Source organism: Eubalaena glacialis, chromosome 1 (assembly GCF_028564815.1).
Source record: "Eubalaena glacialis isolate mEubGla1 chromosome 1, mEubGla1.1.hap2.+ XY, whole genome shotgun sequence".
Classification (NCBI taxonomy): Eukaryota; Metazoa; Chordata; class Mammalia; order Artiodactyla; family Balaenidae; genus Eubalaena; species Eubalaena glacialis.
Window position 1 is genome coordinate 25796823 of NC_083716.1, and position 18969 is coordinate 25815791.

Sequence of the window (18969 nt, forward strand, 5' to 3'; positions counted from 1 at the left end):
AGAGCTTTTTGCCTCATAATGTTACTATATCACATCTCATGATCTTAAGTTGTTTTAGGTGCTTTGACATTGTTCCTCCCTCTCGGCAGGAAGGCACCCTCATTTCACAGATGAGGAACCTGAGGCCCAGATCACACATGGCTGTCTGAGCCTGGACGAGAGCCCTCATTTCTTCTGGTCACTAAAGGTCCCCGTTCTTCTGGGTTGGAGTTGGGGTGTGAGACTTTTTAAAATGAGGCTTCCTTCCATTTTGCCAGGGCCTGTCTGTCTGCCTCAGTGCTTAGGGCTGGGGTAAGGGCTGGACAAGACATTGAGGCCCAGTGGTGCGGTGGCTGGAGACTGGCCTTGGGCTCTCCAACCTGACGTTTAAGGTTCCAGGCCCAGGCTGCTGAGCGTGCTGGCCTGGTGAGGATCAGGGCCAGCCACCCACGTGGCCAGAGAGGAAGGTCCAGGCTGCCTTCTCCAGGGCAGCGATAACCCACGGGCCCTGTTCCAGGCCCGGATCGTGTAGGATTCTCTGTGCTCCAGAGGATTCCTGCGTTTTGCAGACACCTCATTATCCCCGTCCTGGCCAGCAGTGTCCCAGCTCCTCTGTAATCACTCAGGCCCACGCCCAGCAGCACTTCCAGGGCCAGGAAATCACTCGCCTCCCCTCCCCTCCCTTCCCCTCCCCTCCCGTCCCCTCCCCCGCCTTCCGCCCGGCGGCCCGACTCCGAGCCGCGCCGGCAACCAGGCAACCACTCGGCCTGTGGACCTCCTGCCTGCCTAACGGTTCTCTCTTCTCCTCTGATTCTCTTCTCTCCTGCTGCTGCTTGCTCTCGGGGGACTCGGAAGTGTGGCTCTCCAGCTGGGCTGAGTGTCCTAAGAAGAACGTGACAGGTACTGCCTGGTGTGCATGTGAGTGCATGTGTGTGAACATGTGTGTCCCTGGCATTCAGGCCCACGGAGCCGGTGCCCTGTGATGTGTAGCAGCTCTTTGTCAGCATGTTGGCGTCTTCTCAGCCGTCCCCTCTGCCTTCCTTTCAACCCTTTTTAGGTCCCACATCCAGCCTTGGAGCCCTTTGATGGGTGATGACCACATAGCACAGTGTGTCAACAAATGCACCCTGGACCCGGAATGTGTGGGTTTAAATCCCGGCTGTGCCACGTCCTGGTCTCGGGTTACGTAACCTCTCTAGCCTCCCTAAGCGGATGCGGTAGCATCTCCCCGGGAGCCTGGCGCACAGAAAGTGCTCAGGTGGTGGTGAGACTCCCATCACCTTCCACCCCTGTGAGATGGGCCAGCTGAAGATGATTAGTCTCCCTTCAGGCTGCTAACCCGAGGCAGAGAGCTGAAGTCTCCAACACCCCAGCTGAGGCAGTGGCCGGTAGGGGGGTGGGGAGTCTTGTAACTGCGATGAAGTCACAGCCCCCATGCCCCAGGGATCCAGAGCTTGGACCTGCCTCTGGTCTCCGGGGCTTCTGGACCTTAGGCTGCCTGGGCACCCATAGCCCTCAGGGACTTGGGCTTGTGCTCTGTGTCTGGGCAGAGCTGGGACAGAGGTCAGAGGCTTACCTTTAGCCTTGGTGTTACTGGACAATGGTGGAAAAACCTGGATAGCAGTGTTCTCAGCTGGTAGATGGAGATGGTGTCAGGTAGAGGGAAGGGATTTCCAGAAGGGTCTTCTAGAAGCCCCTCCATTTTTGCGAGTGCCACCTGGCCCTCCTTCCCCAGCCCAAACCTGAGAGCAGAGGTGAGGGTCGGGGTTGGGGGACAAAACAGAAAGGTCAGAGGTTGAGGGGAGGGGGTTGGACCAGCCCCTCCCCTCACAGCCGTAGGCAGGGAACGGGAGGTGAACAGCCTGGGCGGGCGGGCAGAGGAGAAGGCCGCAGGCAGAGGACCTCTTGCCTGTCCCAAGCCCCTCGCAGTCATCCTTCTCGTGTTGCCTGTGACGAGGGCCTCGGCCTGAGCTAATCACTGGGCTCCCGTCCCTTTTTTCCCTCTCCCGAGACAGTGAGCCAGAGCCCACTTGGCCCACAACAATACATTTTATTCATCAAACGTATAGCCTGGCTGCCCGAGGGCCTATGGAGAGGCCGGCAGGCTGAGGCTGGCCTGGGAGGAATCAGTTGTGAGAGACTAAAGGGACCTTGGTGGGACACCCAGGGTTTGGGGGGTCATGGAGAGCATGGGGAGCCTGGGATGGGGGCCACCGTAGGGCTTGGCTTCTCAGGATGAGCCCAGCTGTTTGGAGAGAGAGGCTGAGGGGAGGCCATGTGGGCTGGGGGAAACCGCCAGACCAGGGCCGGAGTCTTGGGCAAGTCGCCACGTCTCTCTGGGCCGGCCTTGGTTTCCCCATCTGGAATGTTGGCAAGTTCAGTGAGACTGGAAACTCAGAGGTAAGGGGCTGATGCTGGGGATCCTTGTAGATAAGGGGCCTCAGGCTGCTTGGGCTGGCATCCATCCATAAGTGGGCCCTGGGGGTTCTGATATGGCTCTCCAGCTGGCAAATGCTCGCTGCCTGCCAGGAGGTGGGGTCTGAGAAAGGCATGAGAAGGAACAGAGCCATGGCCGCTTCTCCTGGTGACTGTGGCCCTTGCCCTGACCTGCGTGCTGGTTTTTTTGTTTTGTTTTTTTTTATAAATTTATTTATTTATTTTGGCTGCATTGGGTCTTCGTTGCTGCACGCGGGCTTTCTCTAGTTGCGGCAAGTGGGGGCTACTCTTTGTTGCAGTGCGCGGGCTTCTTATTGCGGTGGCTTCTCTTGTCGTGGAGCACGGGCTCTAGGCGCGCGGGCTTCCGTAGTTGTAGCACGCAGCGTCAGTAGCACGGCTTCCGTAGTCGTAGCATGCAGCCTCAGCCTCTCGCGGGCTCTAGAGCGCAGGCTCAGTAGTTGTGGCGCAGGGGCTTAGTTGCTCCGCAGCATGTGGGATCTTCCCGGACCAGGGCTTGAACCCATGTTCCCTGCACTGGCAGGCAGATTCTTAACCACTGCGCCACCAGGGAAGCCCCTGCATGCTGGTTTTGAGGCTTCAGAGGAACCTAAGCCCTTCCTCTCCTCCCCAAATCTCCCATTTCCTGTTTGCTTTATAAACAGTCTACAGTTTACATAGGGCATTAACCCCATCACCTTATACCATGCTCAGAACAACCCCACAAAGTAGGTACTGTTATTGTTCCTGTTTATGGATGACGAAGCTAAAGCTCAGAGAGATTAAGTGTCCTCTGCAGGGTCACAGAGCTAATAAGGACAAGGCAGGACTGGACTTCAGACCCTCAGACTCCAGTTTGATGCTTTCGCATCACGACTGTCAGGCAATTATTGTGTCCAGTGCCATGTCCTGTGGCACCAGTCCTGAGGCGTCTGTCTATCCTCATCAGGGAGACTCTTGTCTAAAGCACATGATCTGGTTGGGGAGCAGTGCCCCACAAGAAAATCCAGTGCATGACAGGAGCAAGCACTATAGCTGAGTGATTGGATGGTTCCTGGAGGGGCAGAGATGGTTGGGTAGAATTGGGGTTGGTAAAGGGGAAGGCATTCCAAGCAGGGGGAACAGCTAAAGCAGAGGCTTGGACATAAGAACCAGCATAGAAGAGTGTGACTGGCACACAGTGGGTGCTTGATATATGTGTGTTGGATAAATGAATGTTGCCTGGATCAGAGGAGTTGTGTGTCAGGGAACTTGGGGAGCTCAGGTTGTCAAGAAAGACTGAGCTTGAATTTGGCCTTTCTTCTTTAGGCAGCAGAGACCCAGTGAAGGTGCTGGAGCAGTGGATTGACTTAGCAAAAGCCTCATTTAGAAGCCTAAGTTGGCAGCCAGATCAGGCAGGAGCCAGGGGTCCATCCAGTTGGTAGCTAGAGGAATGCAGGTGTGAGGCAAGCGTGGGGCAGGGCTCTGGGGCACTGCCAGAGCCCCAGCAGATCCAGCCACGGGCTCTGAGAAAGGCACAAAGATGAGATGGATGAGACCCTGACAAAAAGTCCCTTTCCAATCTGGGAGAGACTCTTCTCTCTATAAGGAGTACTCCCCTTCTCCATGCCACTGCCAAACGCTTCCTATCTGAAGATAGGAGGCTCGCTCCACTGCATCTCCCCCTCCCTTGGGCTGACTCCTTCAGCCCCCAATTTTCCAGGCCTTGGCTGGGAGGGGAACCAGAGCAGCCTCTGTGGGATGACATCACCCACCGGCCTGCCTGACGAGTGGTTTCTCATCTGGATACCTGCTCCCAGCTCACACCCGTCCGAGCAGCCCTGGGCAGGCAACACCCTAAGAGGTAGATGCCAGAGAGCGTGAGCTTGTGCTGGGGGAGGGGAGGGCAGTGATGAAGACAGAGTGTCTGTCTGTGTGTCCATCTGTCCGTCCCCTAGGCTGTGTGCTACTACCTGTCTTCTGTGCTCTGGAATGCCTGGAGAACATTTTCTTAACTTTTCTACCTGTGTCCCAGAGTGTCAGTCTTCAGAAAGCTCAGGCCAATTTCCAAGGGGTGGCGTGGAGGTGGGAGCAGTATGTGGGTTTTTCCCCTTTAAAATCTTGCCTCAGATTTCCTTGGCTTGGATTAAAATGAGCTGATGTCTCTCCATTCCCCAGCACCCCGCTTATCCTCTCGAGCAGCTTTTGGCCACAAACCCATCACTCCTTGTTTCTCCCTGCCTCTGTTTCCCCATCTCCCCTTTCTCCCTTCCAGAATTTAGTTGTCTAGTTTTCCCAGATTTCGGAGGTGAGGCCCTGCCTGGTGTATCCGTATTGGCTCAAAGCAAGCCGTTAAATCACTGTTCATCTATCTGTCCATTCATTCATTCATTTCACCAACAGTTGCAGAGTGCACACCCCCAGTGGGCACTGTGGTCTGGTCAACAGATGCTACAAGAGTCGAGAAGAAACCCACGCTCCAGTCTTTATTAAGCAGCAACTATTTGCCAGATGTGGGGTGGGTAGGATGAGGCAGGGCCCCTCCTCGGGATCAGTGGCTCTCTATAGGCCACATACAGGGCACGAGTCAGGACACAAGCAGCGGTGTCAGGCGGACATGGGTTCAATCCCAGCTGTGTGACCTTAGGAAAATTGCCTCATGAGCCTTACTTAGTCTGCCTGTGTGTGAAATGGGGCTATAACAAGGGCCTACACCTGGGTTGTTCTGAGGATCAGATATGGTCTGCATTAGGTAGTGCTGTCCCGAGTGAGCACTAATGAAAGCTTGCTATTAATTGTCAGCATCATCTGGGCTCTCAGGATTTGGAAGCTCTCTAACCAGCTGGAGAACTCCTGTCTTCTGTTTGTATCTTGAGTTTTCCTTTCCCACAAACTGGAAAGGGAGCCCCTGTGTCCCACAAGGGCAGGGGCTGGCCCTTTTTGTGCTGGGTGCACTCACTGCCAGCCCCCCAGGGACACAGTGGGAGGTAGTCTCTGTCAGCTCCGTGCCCAGCGCTGCCTCTGTGCAGCTAGCAGGGGTAGGCACGGAAGCTGGCCCAATCTGAGTGCAGAGCCAGGCCCGCCCTGCTGCCTAGGTATTGGTTGCATTTTGGCCTGAAATACAATCTTGGCTTCAGATGGGCTGCCTGGGGCAGTGCATGTGCACATCCATGTGGCAGGCCTCAGCTGGGACAGGGTCCCTCCTGGGTCTCCAAAGGACTGAGCTGGGGCTGCAGGGTCCACACCTCATGGGAGAAAATTGCCAGGGGCAGTGGGTTTCTTTCCCTTCCATTGCCCCCGCTCTAGGTTGGATGGAGCCTCCCACACAGAAAGACCCAAAGATCTAAGCAGCGTTTCTCACCCTGGCTATGTATGAGAACCATGGGAGAGGAGGGGGTGTCTAAAAAATACCTGAGACCAATTCAGTCTGCATCTCTGGGTGTGGGGCTCAGGCATCAGTGTACTTTAGAAGCTCCCCATATCTTGTGGGACCAATTTGAGGATCATCGTGCTAGGAGAATGGGATGTCTGGAAACAGAAGTCAGAGGCAGTTCTGTAATGGAAAGAGAGATGGGCTTGAACCTAAAACACTGAGTGAATTTGGTTCTCTCCATAGCAACTGTGTGAGCTGGGGCAAGCCTCTTGTCTTCTCTGGGTCTCTGAGGTGTCTTTTGTGAAGTGGGAAGGTAACAAGGTTGTTGTGGGGATAAAATGGGAGAGTGTATGAGCCTGGCATAGAACATTTGCCAAGTTAGACTCAGGCATGTGGGGAATGTAGCTGCAGGCTGAAGCACCAAGGGGGCCATGTGGAGCCTGGGGACCCTCTCAGCCATTTCTATAGCCAGGCTGGTGGTGTGAAGCCCCCAGCCTTTCAGGAGACTGGTAGATGTATAGGGTGATAGACACAGTTTAAGAAGTATGCTAGGAATTCCTTTTGCCGGGGAGATGGAGAGGGGGGTCTGGGAAGGCTTCCTGTAGGAGGTGACCAGTGGGTCTCTGGTTCATGGATCCTTTCAGCTCCCAGCCGGCCATGTGTTATCTTAGGTGCTCTGTCCCCACTGCACCCTAGTGATGGTAATAGTGAGGCGCAGAGAGCTTTCAGCAGCACATTCAATGCTGCACAGCCAGTAAGCCGAGATGGGCACCCAATCTGTCTACCTTCCAGCCTGGCGTTTGCTTAATAAATGTTGCACTGGTCCAGTGGCTAAAGAGGACAGAGAGGCTGCTCGCTCCCTGCCCTCTTCCTGCTTAGCCCCACCTTTTGACCCCTCAAGCTCCTGAAACTGCCAGGAGAGGGCAGCTGGTGGCTTCCGGGAGGCTGACCACAAGCCCCAGCAGAGCTTAAAGGCAGAGGGAGGCTGAGTCGGTCTCCATGTGGCCGGAGGGCAGCAGCCAGGCCGGACGATGCCCCGTCGGGAAGCGGGCCTGGGGGCACGGGCCTGAGGCTGGTCCCCGGGGGACCAGGCCCATGGGCTCAGTGGCTGCGCCTTGGTGAGCCCGAGGGGCAGCAATGGAGCCGAACTTGAGGAAAAGTTGGCGGGGGGCGGGCTGGGCTCTCCAGCGCTGGCGCTGGGACTTTCTTCTTGGGTTTCAAGTAAACAGTCTCGGCCCTCCTCCCCCTCCCCTGCCTCCACCCCCGGCTCCTCATTCGATGGGTCTCATGTGTTTCTATTTAAGGGCTGCGAGTAAACCCCAGTGATTGGCGGCCTCAAACCCTCTTGACTTCTCGCCTGGGCCCAGCCTGCCGTGGAGCCGTCCTCTCCCGCTCTCTCCCTCTCCCGCCCAAGGGGAGGACTGCTGACTCTCTTTCTCTGGGTTTACAGGGCTTGGGGGAGAGGCCCGAGCCCTCCTCCTCGCCTGGCCTTTCCTCTCTCCTCTGCTCCGGCCTCAGCCCCCATGGGCCGCCCGCCCGCCCACCCGCCTGTGGCCCTCCCCTCGCACCCCTGCGGCCGAGGGGTCCGGAGAGACCACGTCCGCCCCAGGCCTCTCCTCCGACTCCCTCTCCCTCGTGCCGGGCTGTGATTAATTCATCGCGGCCGCAGGCTTTTTCCTCTGAGTCCCCTCGGCCTCTGTCTCGTCTCTGTCTCTCCCTCCGCGCCCCCCCACCGCTGGCCCCCCGCTCCCCATGTCCCCCGGTCCCCGCGGCACAGCGGGCCGGTGTGGGGCCCTGCTATATGGCCTGTCCTCGGGGCCCGGCGAGCTGCGAGCCCTGGCTGCGGGCGGCCCCTCCGAGCGGCGCTGGCGACCGAGCAGCCTCCCCCGAGGCCGATGGACAGGGGGCGCCCCGGCCGCGGGGCCATGGCTGGCCGCTGGCTCACCGCATGCTTTCTGCCCTCGCCAGGTGCCGACACCCACGCCGAGCCCATGATCCTGGAACAGTACGTGGTGGTGTCCAACTATAAGAAGCAGGAGAACTCGGAGCTGAGCCTCCAGGCCGGGGAGGTGGTGGATGTCATCGAGAAGAACGAGAGCGGTGAGTGCCCAGCTGGCTGGCCGGCCGCTCGGGCGAGGAGCCCGGCTGGTTTTTGTTCCCCTCCTCCTCCCCCACCTCTGCAGCTATACGTTATTTCCATCTGGCGGGGAGAGGGCCGAGGAGGCTGAAGTTTCCCCTGTTGGTTTGGGCTGCAGGCCAGCAGTTTGCCTGATGGTGGAAGAATGTCTCCACCACTCGGGGTAATTAACTGGCTTGTGTTAATGCAAGGCCAGGGTGGCAGCATGGGCACGAGTGTCCAGCCCATGTTCAGGGTCCCTGTGCCCTCTGAGGCCCGGGGGAGGTTGCTCCCAGCTCAGGGGCATCCTACAGCGGCTTCCCCCTTGGGGCCATATTCCAAGCTGGGGACGAGGCAGGGGTGGGAGGACCCGGCTGGCTGGTGGGGAAGTCAGGCCATGATGTCACTGTGGGGTCCCGGGTCCTCAGGCGGGTTGTCTGAGGAAAGGCCAGGCCTGTGGAGGTTGGCTAGTGTCTGGGCGGTGAGTTGACTGCCCCCTGCTGAGCTGAAGGCCGCCAGGCCCTGGGAAGAGGGCCCAGACAGGGGGATGAAGTCAGGTCCTGGGGCCAGGGAGGGTCCTGCAGCAGCCGCCCTGTCATTGGGAACTGAGGCTTTGTCTTGGCTGTCCAGGGACCTGCCAGTTCCAAGGTTCTCACCGAGTAGGCCTCAGTGCCCTTGGCAGCAGGGGACTCTCAGGTGGAGAGAGGAGGGCCCGAGTCCGTCAGTCTGAGGTGCAGGCGTGTGTGACCCCTGCAGAGCCAGGGATGAACTCTGGCCCAGGACATCCATCATCAGTTTGCTCATGACCTGCTGGCGCTTGAATTGGTTCCTGGGGTGTTCTGTTTTGGTTTCGGTTTGCTGTGGGGGAAGGCCCCCGTGCGGGCGGGCGAGTTGGAGCCTCTCTGAGCTGTGTTTGGAGGACACTCCCGGAGGGGAGGGGCCTGTTCTTCTTTTCCTGTTCCACTCTATTCCCCTCCAGTATTTTAAGCTCTGACAGGAAGACAGATCAAAGGCTGTCTGTGCCCATTCTATAGATAGAATAACTGAGGCACAGAAAAATTGAGGGGAAGTGAGTCACCTGAAGTCAACAACAGAACAGAACAGTTCTTGGGCCCCTGATTCCTATGCCTGTGGGCAGCAAGTAGCTGTAGAGATACTGAGGAAATCCCAGTGGGCCTCCTGGGGGAGGTGAGATTAGGTTCCTGCTGCAGGAGTCTCAGGAACTGTGCTCTCTGAGAACAGGGCTGTGATGCCAACATAGACCTGACTCATGGTCCTCTTGGGTCTGGAGTCTTCAAAGCTTGTTCCCCTCAGAGGTGTCAGGCTCTGCCCTTGTGCCTGGTTGGCAGTGGCTGTCGCTAGCATAAAGGCCTGGGCCCTTCACCCCAGGTGCCCACACTGGTCTCCTTCCTGCACCGCTTGGCTTTCAGCCTTTGTCACAGTACCAGCCCAACCTCCCCGCCCCCACCCAAGCTGCATTGTCAAAGGGGCCTGGCCCTAGGAACCCTAAGCACCTCAAGACCCAAAGGAAGGGCTCTCTAATGGTGGGATTGGAGACACCCACTGAGGAGAGAGAGAGATGTTTGTTTTGGGGCTTGCTCCAAAGGAAGGCGTGTCAGCTTTTCCATATAAGGTCAGGGCTGCTCAGAAGTAGACTTCTGGCTTAGGGACCCTCTGCCTTGTGTCACCAGCACAGCTATATAGCCCTAAAGCAGCAGGAGGAGTGAGCCCCCATGTCTCTGGGTACCAGCCACTGGCCAGGATGGCTGAAGAGGAGACCCCACACAAAAGGCAGTCAGCCTGTTATCAGACTCCCTGCTTCCCTTTGCCTCCCACCTCACATCCAGGACCCTGCCTAGGAGTGGCGGAGGGAGAGCCTTGACAAAGTGGGGCTTTTGTGGCAGGCCTGGAAAGTATTAGGCACCTCCTTCTCCTGAGGAGTCCCCGATGGCTGTTTGAGGGGGCTCAGGTAGCCTGAATCCCCAGAGCAGCCCAGTCTGGTACACTGATCCTCTGAGGGAGCTGCTGTCTCTAGAAGCAGGATTCTGCCCACTACCATGTACCGGCTGGGTGACTTCAAGTCCCTTGCTCCCTCTGGGCCTCAGCTCTCCTTTCTGTAAAATGGAGACAGTCTCGTGGCTGCTTGGAAACAGGGCCTGGAGTAGATGACCTCCCCAAGCCCCCTCCCAGATCTGGGCTCCGTGGCTGGGAGACTCCTTAGGGCCCTGGATGTTGGATAGACAGAGCCCTGAATGTGGCCTTCCCACTTCTCTGGGCTTTGTGTCTCTCCCCTTGACGGAAACAGCTGCTCAGCAGCAGATATGTACACGGGGACCTTGGAGTGCTGTGTCCACGGTGCAAACCCACACCGTCTGTTGCTGTCAGAAACAAGGAGGCCTCCTAGAGTGTACAACCCGCGTAACCAGAGAAACTAAGTGGGTGGAGGGGAGCAAGGAAGAGGGCCAACTGCAGATCCTTGGGAGGGTGGTTTCCCAGTTCAAGGAAGCTGGATGGCTGACGGTGGGGGAGGGGAGGTGTGTTGGGCATCCTGCAAGCTGGCTTTGGAAGGAGTGGTGAGTGAGGCTTTTGAACTCTGGAACAAAGACCCAATTGTGATGCCTTTGACCTTAGGACTTGGTGGGCGTGTTGAGGCATTTCCACTTAAATTGTTGGGGCAGTAGCCCCAGTTAGCACCACCCTGCCCCCTGGGGCCTTGCCTTGCCCGCTGGGAGCCAGGACTCTGCCTGTGTCCCCTTCTCGCTTGGCTGAAAGTCCCTCGAGTAGAATGTTCGAAGAGGGACCCAGCCATCTCTGGCTCTGCTTGCTCATCAAAGCCCTCTGGCAGGGACCACAGCCCCTGAGGGATTTGGAAGTGTGCTTGTGCCAGTGCTCTGTAATCTCATTGGTCTAAAGAGAGATGTGTCTGATGAAAGGCAATTCAGAGTCAGTAAACAGTAAACACCAGGTCCAGGCCATGCACTTCACATGCATCATCTTACTGGCATCATGGAACAACCCCATGTGGTAGAAGGCACGCTAATCATTTTGTGGCTGAAGTAACAGGCTAAGAGGTTAAGTCATTTCCCTAAAGTCCCAACAGCTGAGATCTCTCCCTTCTACAGAGGAAGTGTGGGGAGGGTGAGAATGCGCTGATCCTGGGAGGGATCATCACTGAGCTGGTGATGCTGTGGGTCAGGGACAGACATGGGCTACCTGAGGGTGGTGTATACCCAACACCAAGGACAAGCCTATTCTAGGGAATGTAAGTGGATAGACGTCAAAGACACCCACAGTGTTGGGACCTGAGTGGCTTCAGGGAAAGCATTTTTGATCAAACAGTGGGCCTGGGGCCCAGCCAGAAAAGGACTCTTTTCCTTCATTGATCAGGGACAAATCTAGCAGAAAGATTAGTAACTTTGTTAGCTTTGCCAACCATTTTTGTCTTGTCCTTGAAAACCCCTCCACCCTGACATAAACAACAATGCCTGAGATACCACCTTTGTAGGACATTCTTACACCTCAAAGACCACATTGGCTTTACCTTCCAGGAGGCAAAATCTGGTCTAACTTCTGGCAGAATGGTGATGGCAGGGTCCCAGTTGCTCTGATTTCTGTGTTAAGCAAAGCTGCTTCCAACTTTCCAGGATGGTTTCCTTCTCTCAGGGTTAGGAGCCAGGGGAGGATGTGGGGATATGAGTCAGCAGATGCTCATTCTTTTCCTGCCCCAGCTTTCCTTCTCTGAGTCTTTGCGTCTTTCCTGGCACTAGTGTGATAACCCTGGGAGATCTTATACTTCCTTGGAGGCACATAGCTATCGGACTAAGGTAAAAGCATTGTGTTGGCAAGAAGTTTTGAGCTCCTGGTCCATCCAGGTGAGAAATTGTACAGGCGAGAAAACTAAGCCTTGGGGAGTTTGAGAATCTTCAGTCCCCTCCAAAGTCAATGCTTTAGTCCCAGTTGAGTTGTGAGCAGAGGACAAATACCCACTTAGACTTGCTCAAGAGTTTACTGAAAGGATTCGGGAAAATCTCACCAGAATCCCAAGGGTGGGAAGTACATCCCAGCCGCACAAGGACTGGGAACCAGAAAGCTGGCACGAGACAAAGCAGCTACTCTTCTTGGGTACCATGTGGATTTAAAGTCCAGCTCTCATCTTCTCCTAACTGCAGACCAACCTTCCTTGTCTTCCTGTTCACTTGTAACAGTGGCCTGTTCACCTGCTGTTGGTTTGTTGAGATAACTGCCACCAACTGACAATGGTCTCTGGTTCTCTGAGTTCAAAATTTGAAGTTTGAATCTGATTAGTTTCTGGCCAGCCAATGGATGGGCAGACCTTAGGTCAGGTGTCCAACCATGGGCCAATCAGCTGTGTCCGGGAGAAGGGTCATGGGGTATAAACATGGCTACCTCGCCAACCTCTTCAGCAGTGGCTGCTGGAGCACAGGTTTTAAAGACAGGAGGTATGGGGGGTAAGCTACCCCAAAACATGTTGGCTGCATCTGTTTTACTTATTTAGCAGCTGTGTGTAGTGAAGAGAACAAAGAATCAGGAGTCTATTAGGTTTAAGATCTAATGCTACCCTAACTGTGTGATATAAGCAGGAATCCATTTCCTCATGAGTCTTAAGAGAATAGTGATATATCCTACATGGGCTTTTTTTTTTCCTTCAATGAAATGTAACTATTTATTATTTGACGAATATCTTTATCAAGAAGACAAACTAATAAGCTTTCCCCTCAGACTTGTGTGTCATAATGATTATTTTGTGTTGTCAAAGATGACGCATTCTTCAGCCATGTATTTTGTGAGTTGGAATCTTCTTAACACTGAAGATGTATCTATTCTGTTACTTAAGTATTTCTTCATGAACATTGTTATAACTGGTTCTACACGGACTTTTTGTAAGTGAGAAATACACTGTATATACTCATCGTTTATTCACTCTTACATTTATTTCTCAAGTCTTGAATACCTCTTTTGTCCCAGGCTCTATGCTGATTGGGTGCATACCCATACGATTCCTGCCTTTATGGAGTTTAAACTCTAATTAATGTGAGCATGCTGAGTACTTAATGGGTGGGCTGTCTTGTGAGACTGGGATAGCTCTGCAGATTTTCTGCTGTCTTTTTTTTTTTTTTTTTATAAATACATACCTATCAATAATTACTTTAAATTTATTTATTTATTTATTTTTGGCTGTGTTGGGTCTTCGTTTCTGTGCGAGGGCTTTCTCTAGTTGCGGCAAGCGGGGGCCACTCTTCATCGCGGTGCGCAGGCCTCTCACTATCGCGGCCTCTCTTGTTGCGGAGCACAGGCTCCAGACGCGCAGGCTCAGTAGTTGTGGCTCACGGGCCTAGTTGCTCCGCGGCATGTGGGATCTTCCCAGACCAGGGCTCGAACCGGTGTCCCCTGCATTAGGGGGCAGATTCTCAACCACTGCGCCACCAGGGAAGCCCCTCTGCTGTCTTAAATGGACTTCTCCTATATATCTTCTATGTCTTTTACTTAGATTCTGTGCTTACTAAGGAACCTGCTGATGGTAATTCAGATTGCCAATCTGCTCTTGAAAAGACATGTCCCAATAAAGATAGGATAGGCTCTTTCTAGAAGGGCAGGTTTGTTGCAGTCTGCATTACAGATAAGTGAACTAACACTCTTAACTCTGTAACAGCTTTTTAAGTGTTTGGTTCCAGTGGGCCAGCCCCATTTAGATGTGGTGACTGGTCCCCGCGAGGTCCTATCCCAACTGACAGAAAGCCTTGATCTGACACCCTTCTCTCTCTAAGTACAGCACATGTATGGTCCTGCTGTGTCAGGCTAATCAGCAATTTCAAAGTCCATTCTGGTCCAAGACGGTCTCTGGTGTGCAGTTGTTGCCCACTTCATGAAGCTGCCTGGAAGGGAAGGGGCCATCGAGTATAAATCTAGGAACAGAAGTGAGCATCCAAATCCAGCCTTGGGCCCCTCAGCCCAGCTTTAGTCACCTGGGCTGGAGATGGTTTTGAGAATGAGATTGCACGATAGCCTAGCAATTAAAAATATGGGTTCAACTTAGATAAGCCTGGTTTTAATATTGATTTGGCACTTACTAGTGGTGACCCTGGGAAGTTACTTGAATCCTCTAAGCATCAGTTTCCTTACCTGCAAAAAGGAGATAACTGTACCCACAGCTGTAGGGTTAGTATCAATATATGCTGGTTCAACAGGAATTCAATGCTCAGTATGTGACAGTTGCTAGTAAGACCGCTGGACTGGGGCAGCTCTACCACAAACTGACTTTGGAACTCACCTCTGGTTAGATGCCCTCTTGTGTCCTCAGTTTCCCCATCTGGCTGGAAAATGGATTGCACTTCATGGTGTCTGAAGATCCTCTCAGCCCTGATGGTTTGTGAGGTGGGTAGGGCATGGAGGGAGCTTACTCCAGGGTAGTGACAGCAGGAGACCATGCTGGGGACCAGAGTCGCCCCCCTGGAGCCTTTGCTTGGCAGCTATCCTTGGCCCAGCCTATGACAGAAAGAAGAGTTAGAGTCAGATTCCCCTTGGTGACCCAGGAGTAGACCTCGTGGGATCAGGAGCTTCATGCAAGGCCAGGAAGAGGAGAGGCCCACCTGTGATACCCTCATGCTGGCTGTCACTCAGTGGCTCTGTTGCATGGCACAAAACTGAAGTGCTGGGGGCAAGGGGACTAGCATAGTTGGGAAAGGCTGCCTGGAGGAGTTGGAGACATTGAGCTCGGCCTTGGAGAGAGGGGGTAGATAGGAGAGAGGGGGGTAGATAGGAGAGAGGGGGGTAGATAGGAGAGAGGGGGTAGATAGGAGAGAGGGGAAGGAATTCCAGTTCCATGTGAGTGGAGTGCCAGGTGGAAGGCTGGGCCCACTGAGGCTAAGACAGGAAGGCAGGTGTGTGGTTGGTTGCCTCAGGAGGTGTGTCCTGGTGAAGAAAGCGGAAGTTGGGCAGCAGTGGATGGAGAGGAAGAATGGGGCCGTGGAAAATAGGTGAGCAGGAGAGGGATCTGAGAATAGTAGTATTTGAAGCAAGTGATCCTGGCTGTGGGGAGGAGGATGTCAGGGGAAGGTGTGTCCGGGACAGGCAATAGCTCTTCCCTCGAGCTAGAGCTAGATCTGCACGGACAGTTGTCAGGAAGACATCCAAGGGCTTGTCAGCACTGAGTGCCGCCAGCCACCTGCCTGGAGCCAGCTGCCAGGCGGCCGGGTGGGGCAGTGGGCCCCCAGGCGCTCCCTCTGTCTCACCTCCACCTGTTCAGGTGGGGCGAGTGGAGTGGCCTGTCACACTGACCTCACATTGGCTGTATGGACCTATCGTGTCCCACGGCCTTTGCTTGAATAGACATTTCTGAACAAAAGATGTGGTTCCATGGTGACCTTGGAAATCCATCCAGCTGAAGTGCCAGAGTGACACCAGCTCATCCCAGCCTCAGCCCTAGAGCAACACGTGGCTGCCTCCCCTGTTTTGGGGGAGGGGGGCAAGCAAGATTGCACTGAGTCCTTTCACAAGCATCTCAAATGCTGCTTTTCTGGATTTGAACGCCAGGGGGCCAGTTGAACCACACACTGCCCAGACCCCAGCAAGGCCAATCTTCAGGTGATCAGTCGTCACTAAGTCCATATTACTTGACTAAGTGCCAGGCTGATGCCCAGAGGTGACAGAAGCCAACAAAGTCCTACACTTATGGGGCTCACATGTGGTAGAGAAACAGCCGTATGTAAACAAGGAAGATAAGTCTAGATTTTGAAACGTGCAATGCAGGGAATAAACGGGCACTATGATAGAGATTAAGCAGAGGAAGGAGGTGATAGAGTGTGGCCGGGAAAGGCCTCTCTGGAGAGGTGCCAGTGAAGCTGAGAATGCTTGGAGCTTGGTGAATAGAGGAAGAACCAGAGGCTAGTTGCTCTGGGGGAGAGGTGGTGAGGACAGAGAAGTAGGAGAGGCCACGTGGTACCAGGCCAGGGCGTGCTGTTCTAGGGGTAATGACCACCGCACACCAGGTGGGAGTCTTATAGTGTAGCGAACTGGTGACCCCACTCCCCTCCCCAGACATATCCTGGCCCAGGTGCCCCGGGAATGGGCAACACCAGAGACCCCTCCACCTGCCCCCAACACTCACTCACACACACACACACACACACACACACACACAGGCTTTGTCCCCAGGAAAAGTGACAGACCTGCTGAAGTGCAGGGAAAAGATCTCTCCGCACATTTCCTGCACTCTTACATAACAGATTTCACCCTGGGACTGTAGCACTTTCTGGGATATAATTTGTCAGGACCTCGGGGAATTTGGGTTGAAAAATTGCTACCCCTTGTTCTTTCCCCAGATCATCCCACAGCTGTGTGATATTACACCCCTCAGCAGTTGGGTTTTCAGTAATCGCTCTGGTGGATATGGGGTTTGCCCCGGGTGACTGCCCTCATCTCTATCAGCATCTTTTCAGATTCCGTAACCTCATCCTCTGGGTTCCCGGGGCTGACCTGGACTCCCTGGCCTCATTGTGGGGGAACAGCCAGCGTGACTCAGTCGTGAAGCCTGGTGTTCACTGGGGTCTCCATCCTGGGAGCTGAGCTGTCGAATCCCAGGAAGTGGAGGGAAGCTTCTGGCTCATGTAACCCCGAACTTCATTTCTATCTATGTTTGGAATATGCTGCATGGAATTATTGGGGGGGGGGGAGGGGTTGTTATTTCATTTAATTGTCTCAGCCCCAGCTCTACATTCCCTTCTAAGTCAGGGACCTCTCAGCCTCATGCTAAAATGCATCTGCCTGTGTAAGCTTTTATTGGACTGGATTGTGGGGGAGTGGCCCAGGCACCATGGGAGGTGATAGAAAGCCAGACTCAGAGAAGGAATCAGCCAGGGACTGGCCACAAAGTGAGTGAACCATGAGTGGGTTTCTGAGCCTGGTGTGCTGTGATAGCAGGGCCCTCTCTCCTGTTGTATCTGGCCCATTGGCATTGCCACTGGCCACCCTTGGATCACTGTGTCCCAGAACCTTGTGTTTTAAGGGATGTTCTAAGCCCAGTGGCCTGAAGCCTGCATGTCTATTCTCTGAAGACTCGTGCTAGGGGGATTACTGGGGAGGTCAAAGCCACCGGGGGAGCAAGTGCCTGCTTATGCCAGCTAGTAGGGGATTTGGGACATTTTTCAAGGTGACCTGTTTCTGAATCAGAATAGTTTGTTTTACAAGATATAAAACCATGTGGTTTCTACAACATCTTGGTAAGAAGAACGGCAGATGTTGGCATTCTCTCCTTTCCAGGCAGAAATTGAAACCCAGAGTGGTTAAGTGACCTGCCCAGAGGTTGCACAGCTGGGAGGTGGGGCATTTGTACAGTTTGTACAGTTTGGAAATCTGTAATGCAATCAGTGTTTGCATTTCTCTTCCTTGTGGATTTTACTTCTTTGAAAAGCCAAACCCCAGAGCGCTCTGCTGTGTGAATTCTCCAGGCCACAGAGAGCAGGAGAGCGGAGGTCAGTCCCGCTGAAGCCCCAGCTGGGGTAGGAGCAAGGCCAAGGGGTAGGGCAGAGGGAATATGAAAGGGAAGGGGAGTTCGCTAGCTCAGTTTCCTGCAGAAGAGTTGTGAGTGTTCCAGTGTTTGGCTCAGCCAGGTCCACGGGGCAGGGCTACACTGGATGGGTGGATGGGTCAAGGGCACTTGGGATCTCACCAGAGATCCACTCACCAGGACTGAGGGTGTGAGAGCAGAGCCTGGGCTGTGCCTGGGTCATGCCGGTCAGGACGCCTTCCCCTTTGTCCAAATAAATAAGGCCTGTCCTGGCCCCGCCCCAAACCCCACAGGACCCAATGAAGAGCTCCATTGAAGTAATCGCCCCTATCTTCCCATTGCTGGAGGTGACGATATTCTAGGGCTCTCTCTTACCTGCAGGGTAAAGGCCCAGATGCAGTGAGTCCATCGCACTCACAGCGCACCTACCATGCGCAAGGCAGAAAGCACAGTGCTGCTGGGGCCAGATGGTATTACTGAGGGGGCGGGAGGGTGGGACCTGAAGACACAGTCTGTTCCCGGTGCCTTGGGCTTTCATGAATACTGTCAGGTCCAGAGATGGGGCAGTGGCTGGGTTGGGTGGTCAGGGAAGTCTTCTGGAGAAAGTAGGCCTTGAACAAGGATCTGAAGGAGGAAAGTGCTCCAAGCTAAGTGAATGACATGTGCAAAGGTGTGGCATGGCACAGATGAGGGGGATCCAGCCAGGTGCCGGGGCTGCCCGAGAGGAGACGTACCCCTAGCAATAAACAGGCCGGAGGGGCGCTTTGAGTGCCTCAAATGTCAGGGGCAGGAGACAAGCTGCAGGAGACATTTCTGACCATCTGCCCGAACCCCCCTTTGATAGAGGAGGAATGGAGGTCTGAAGTCACTTGCCCAGTGTCCCACAGAGTTTGTGGCAGGGCTGCCACATGGCTGGGGACCATTGGTGCAGAGGTGCCGTCTCCGAGGCATGCTGGTATCTCCTCTGAGGCCGCACTGCCCGCCCAGGGCTGGATGCACCCCATCTCCCCTGACTGAGGCCCAGCCTGTCCCCCAGGTGAGGGGTGGAGGTGAGCTGGCTCTTCAGCTCCCCACCTTGGGCCCCTCAGCCTGCTGCTACAGCTGGAGCCTGGACACAGAGAGCAGAGGCAGACTCAAGAGAGAGCCGCTCCCTGTGTGTCCTCCCCCGTCCCCTGCACTCAAACAGGCTCGTTTTTCAGACAAGGTGCCTTCCCCCACAGTGAGGTCATCTTCAGACACCCCAACTTGAACGCAGACTCCCCCCTTTCAGCAACACCACTTCTCAGGGCTTAAGTGGGGCTATCCCACTGGCTAGCTGTCCCCCAACCAGTCCAAAGCACTGCCTTCTCCACCTCTTATGTTCCTCCCTCCCCCCGAGGAAGGCGGTGGGGTCGCTGTGGAGGTTGGCCGGGCCTCCAGGCCTGGTGTTTCTGGACACTCTGTCTTCTCTTGTTTGTTTTCTGTACTTCTAACTGGTGCCCTCACAAAGCCCTGGCCTCCTCTCCGCTCAGCGTGCTCACCGTCTTTTGACTGAGGCAGAATTCTGCGCTGCTGCCATCAGGATGC

General features: G+C 54.8%; 1 protein-coding gene across 3 annotated transcripts in view; it reads left to right on the forward strand.

Annotated features, from left to right (window-relative positions):
- The window catches only part of SH3PXD2A (SH3 and PX domains 2A), a 234468-nt gene that overhangs the window by 173645 nt on the left and 41854 nt on the right, over window positions 1-18969 (forward strand). For 2 of the 3 annotated variants that reach the window (XM_061198218.1, XM_061198261.1), the window contains exon 7: window positions 7733-7864. In XM_061198218.1, the coding sequence (XP_061054201.1) occupies window positions 7733-7864 (132 nt within the window). Of the gene's footprint in view, window positions 1-834; window positions 880-7732; window positions 7865-18969 lie in introns of all 3 variants that reach the window. The other variant, XM_061198315.1, reaches the window with a different exon arrangement.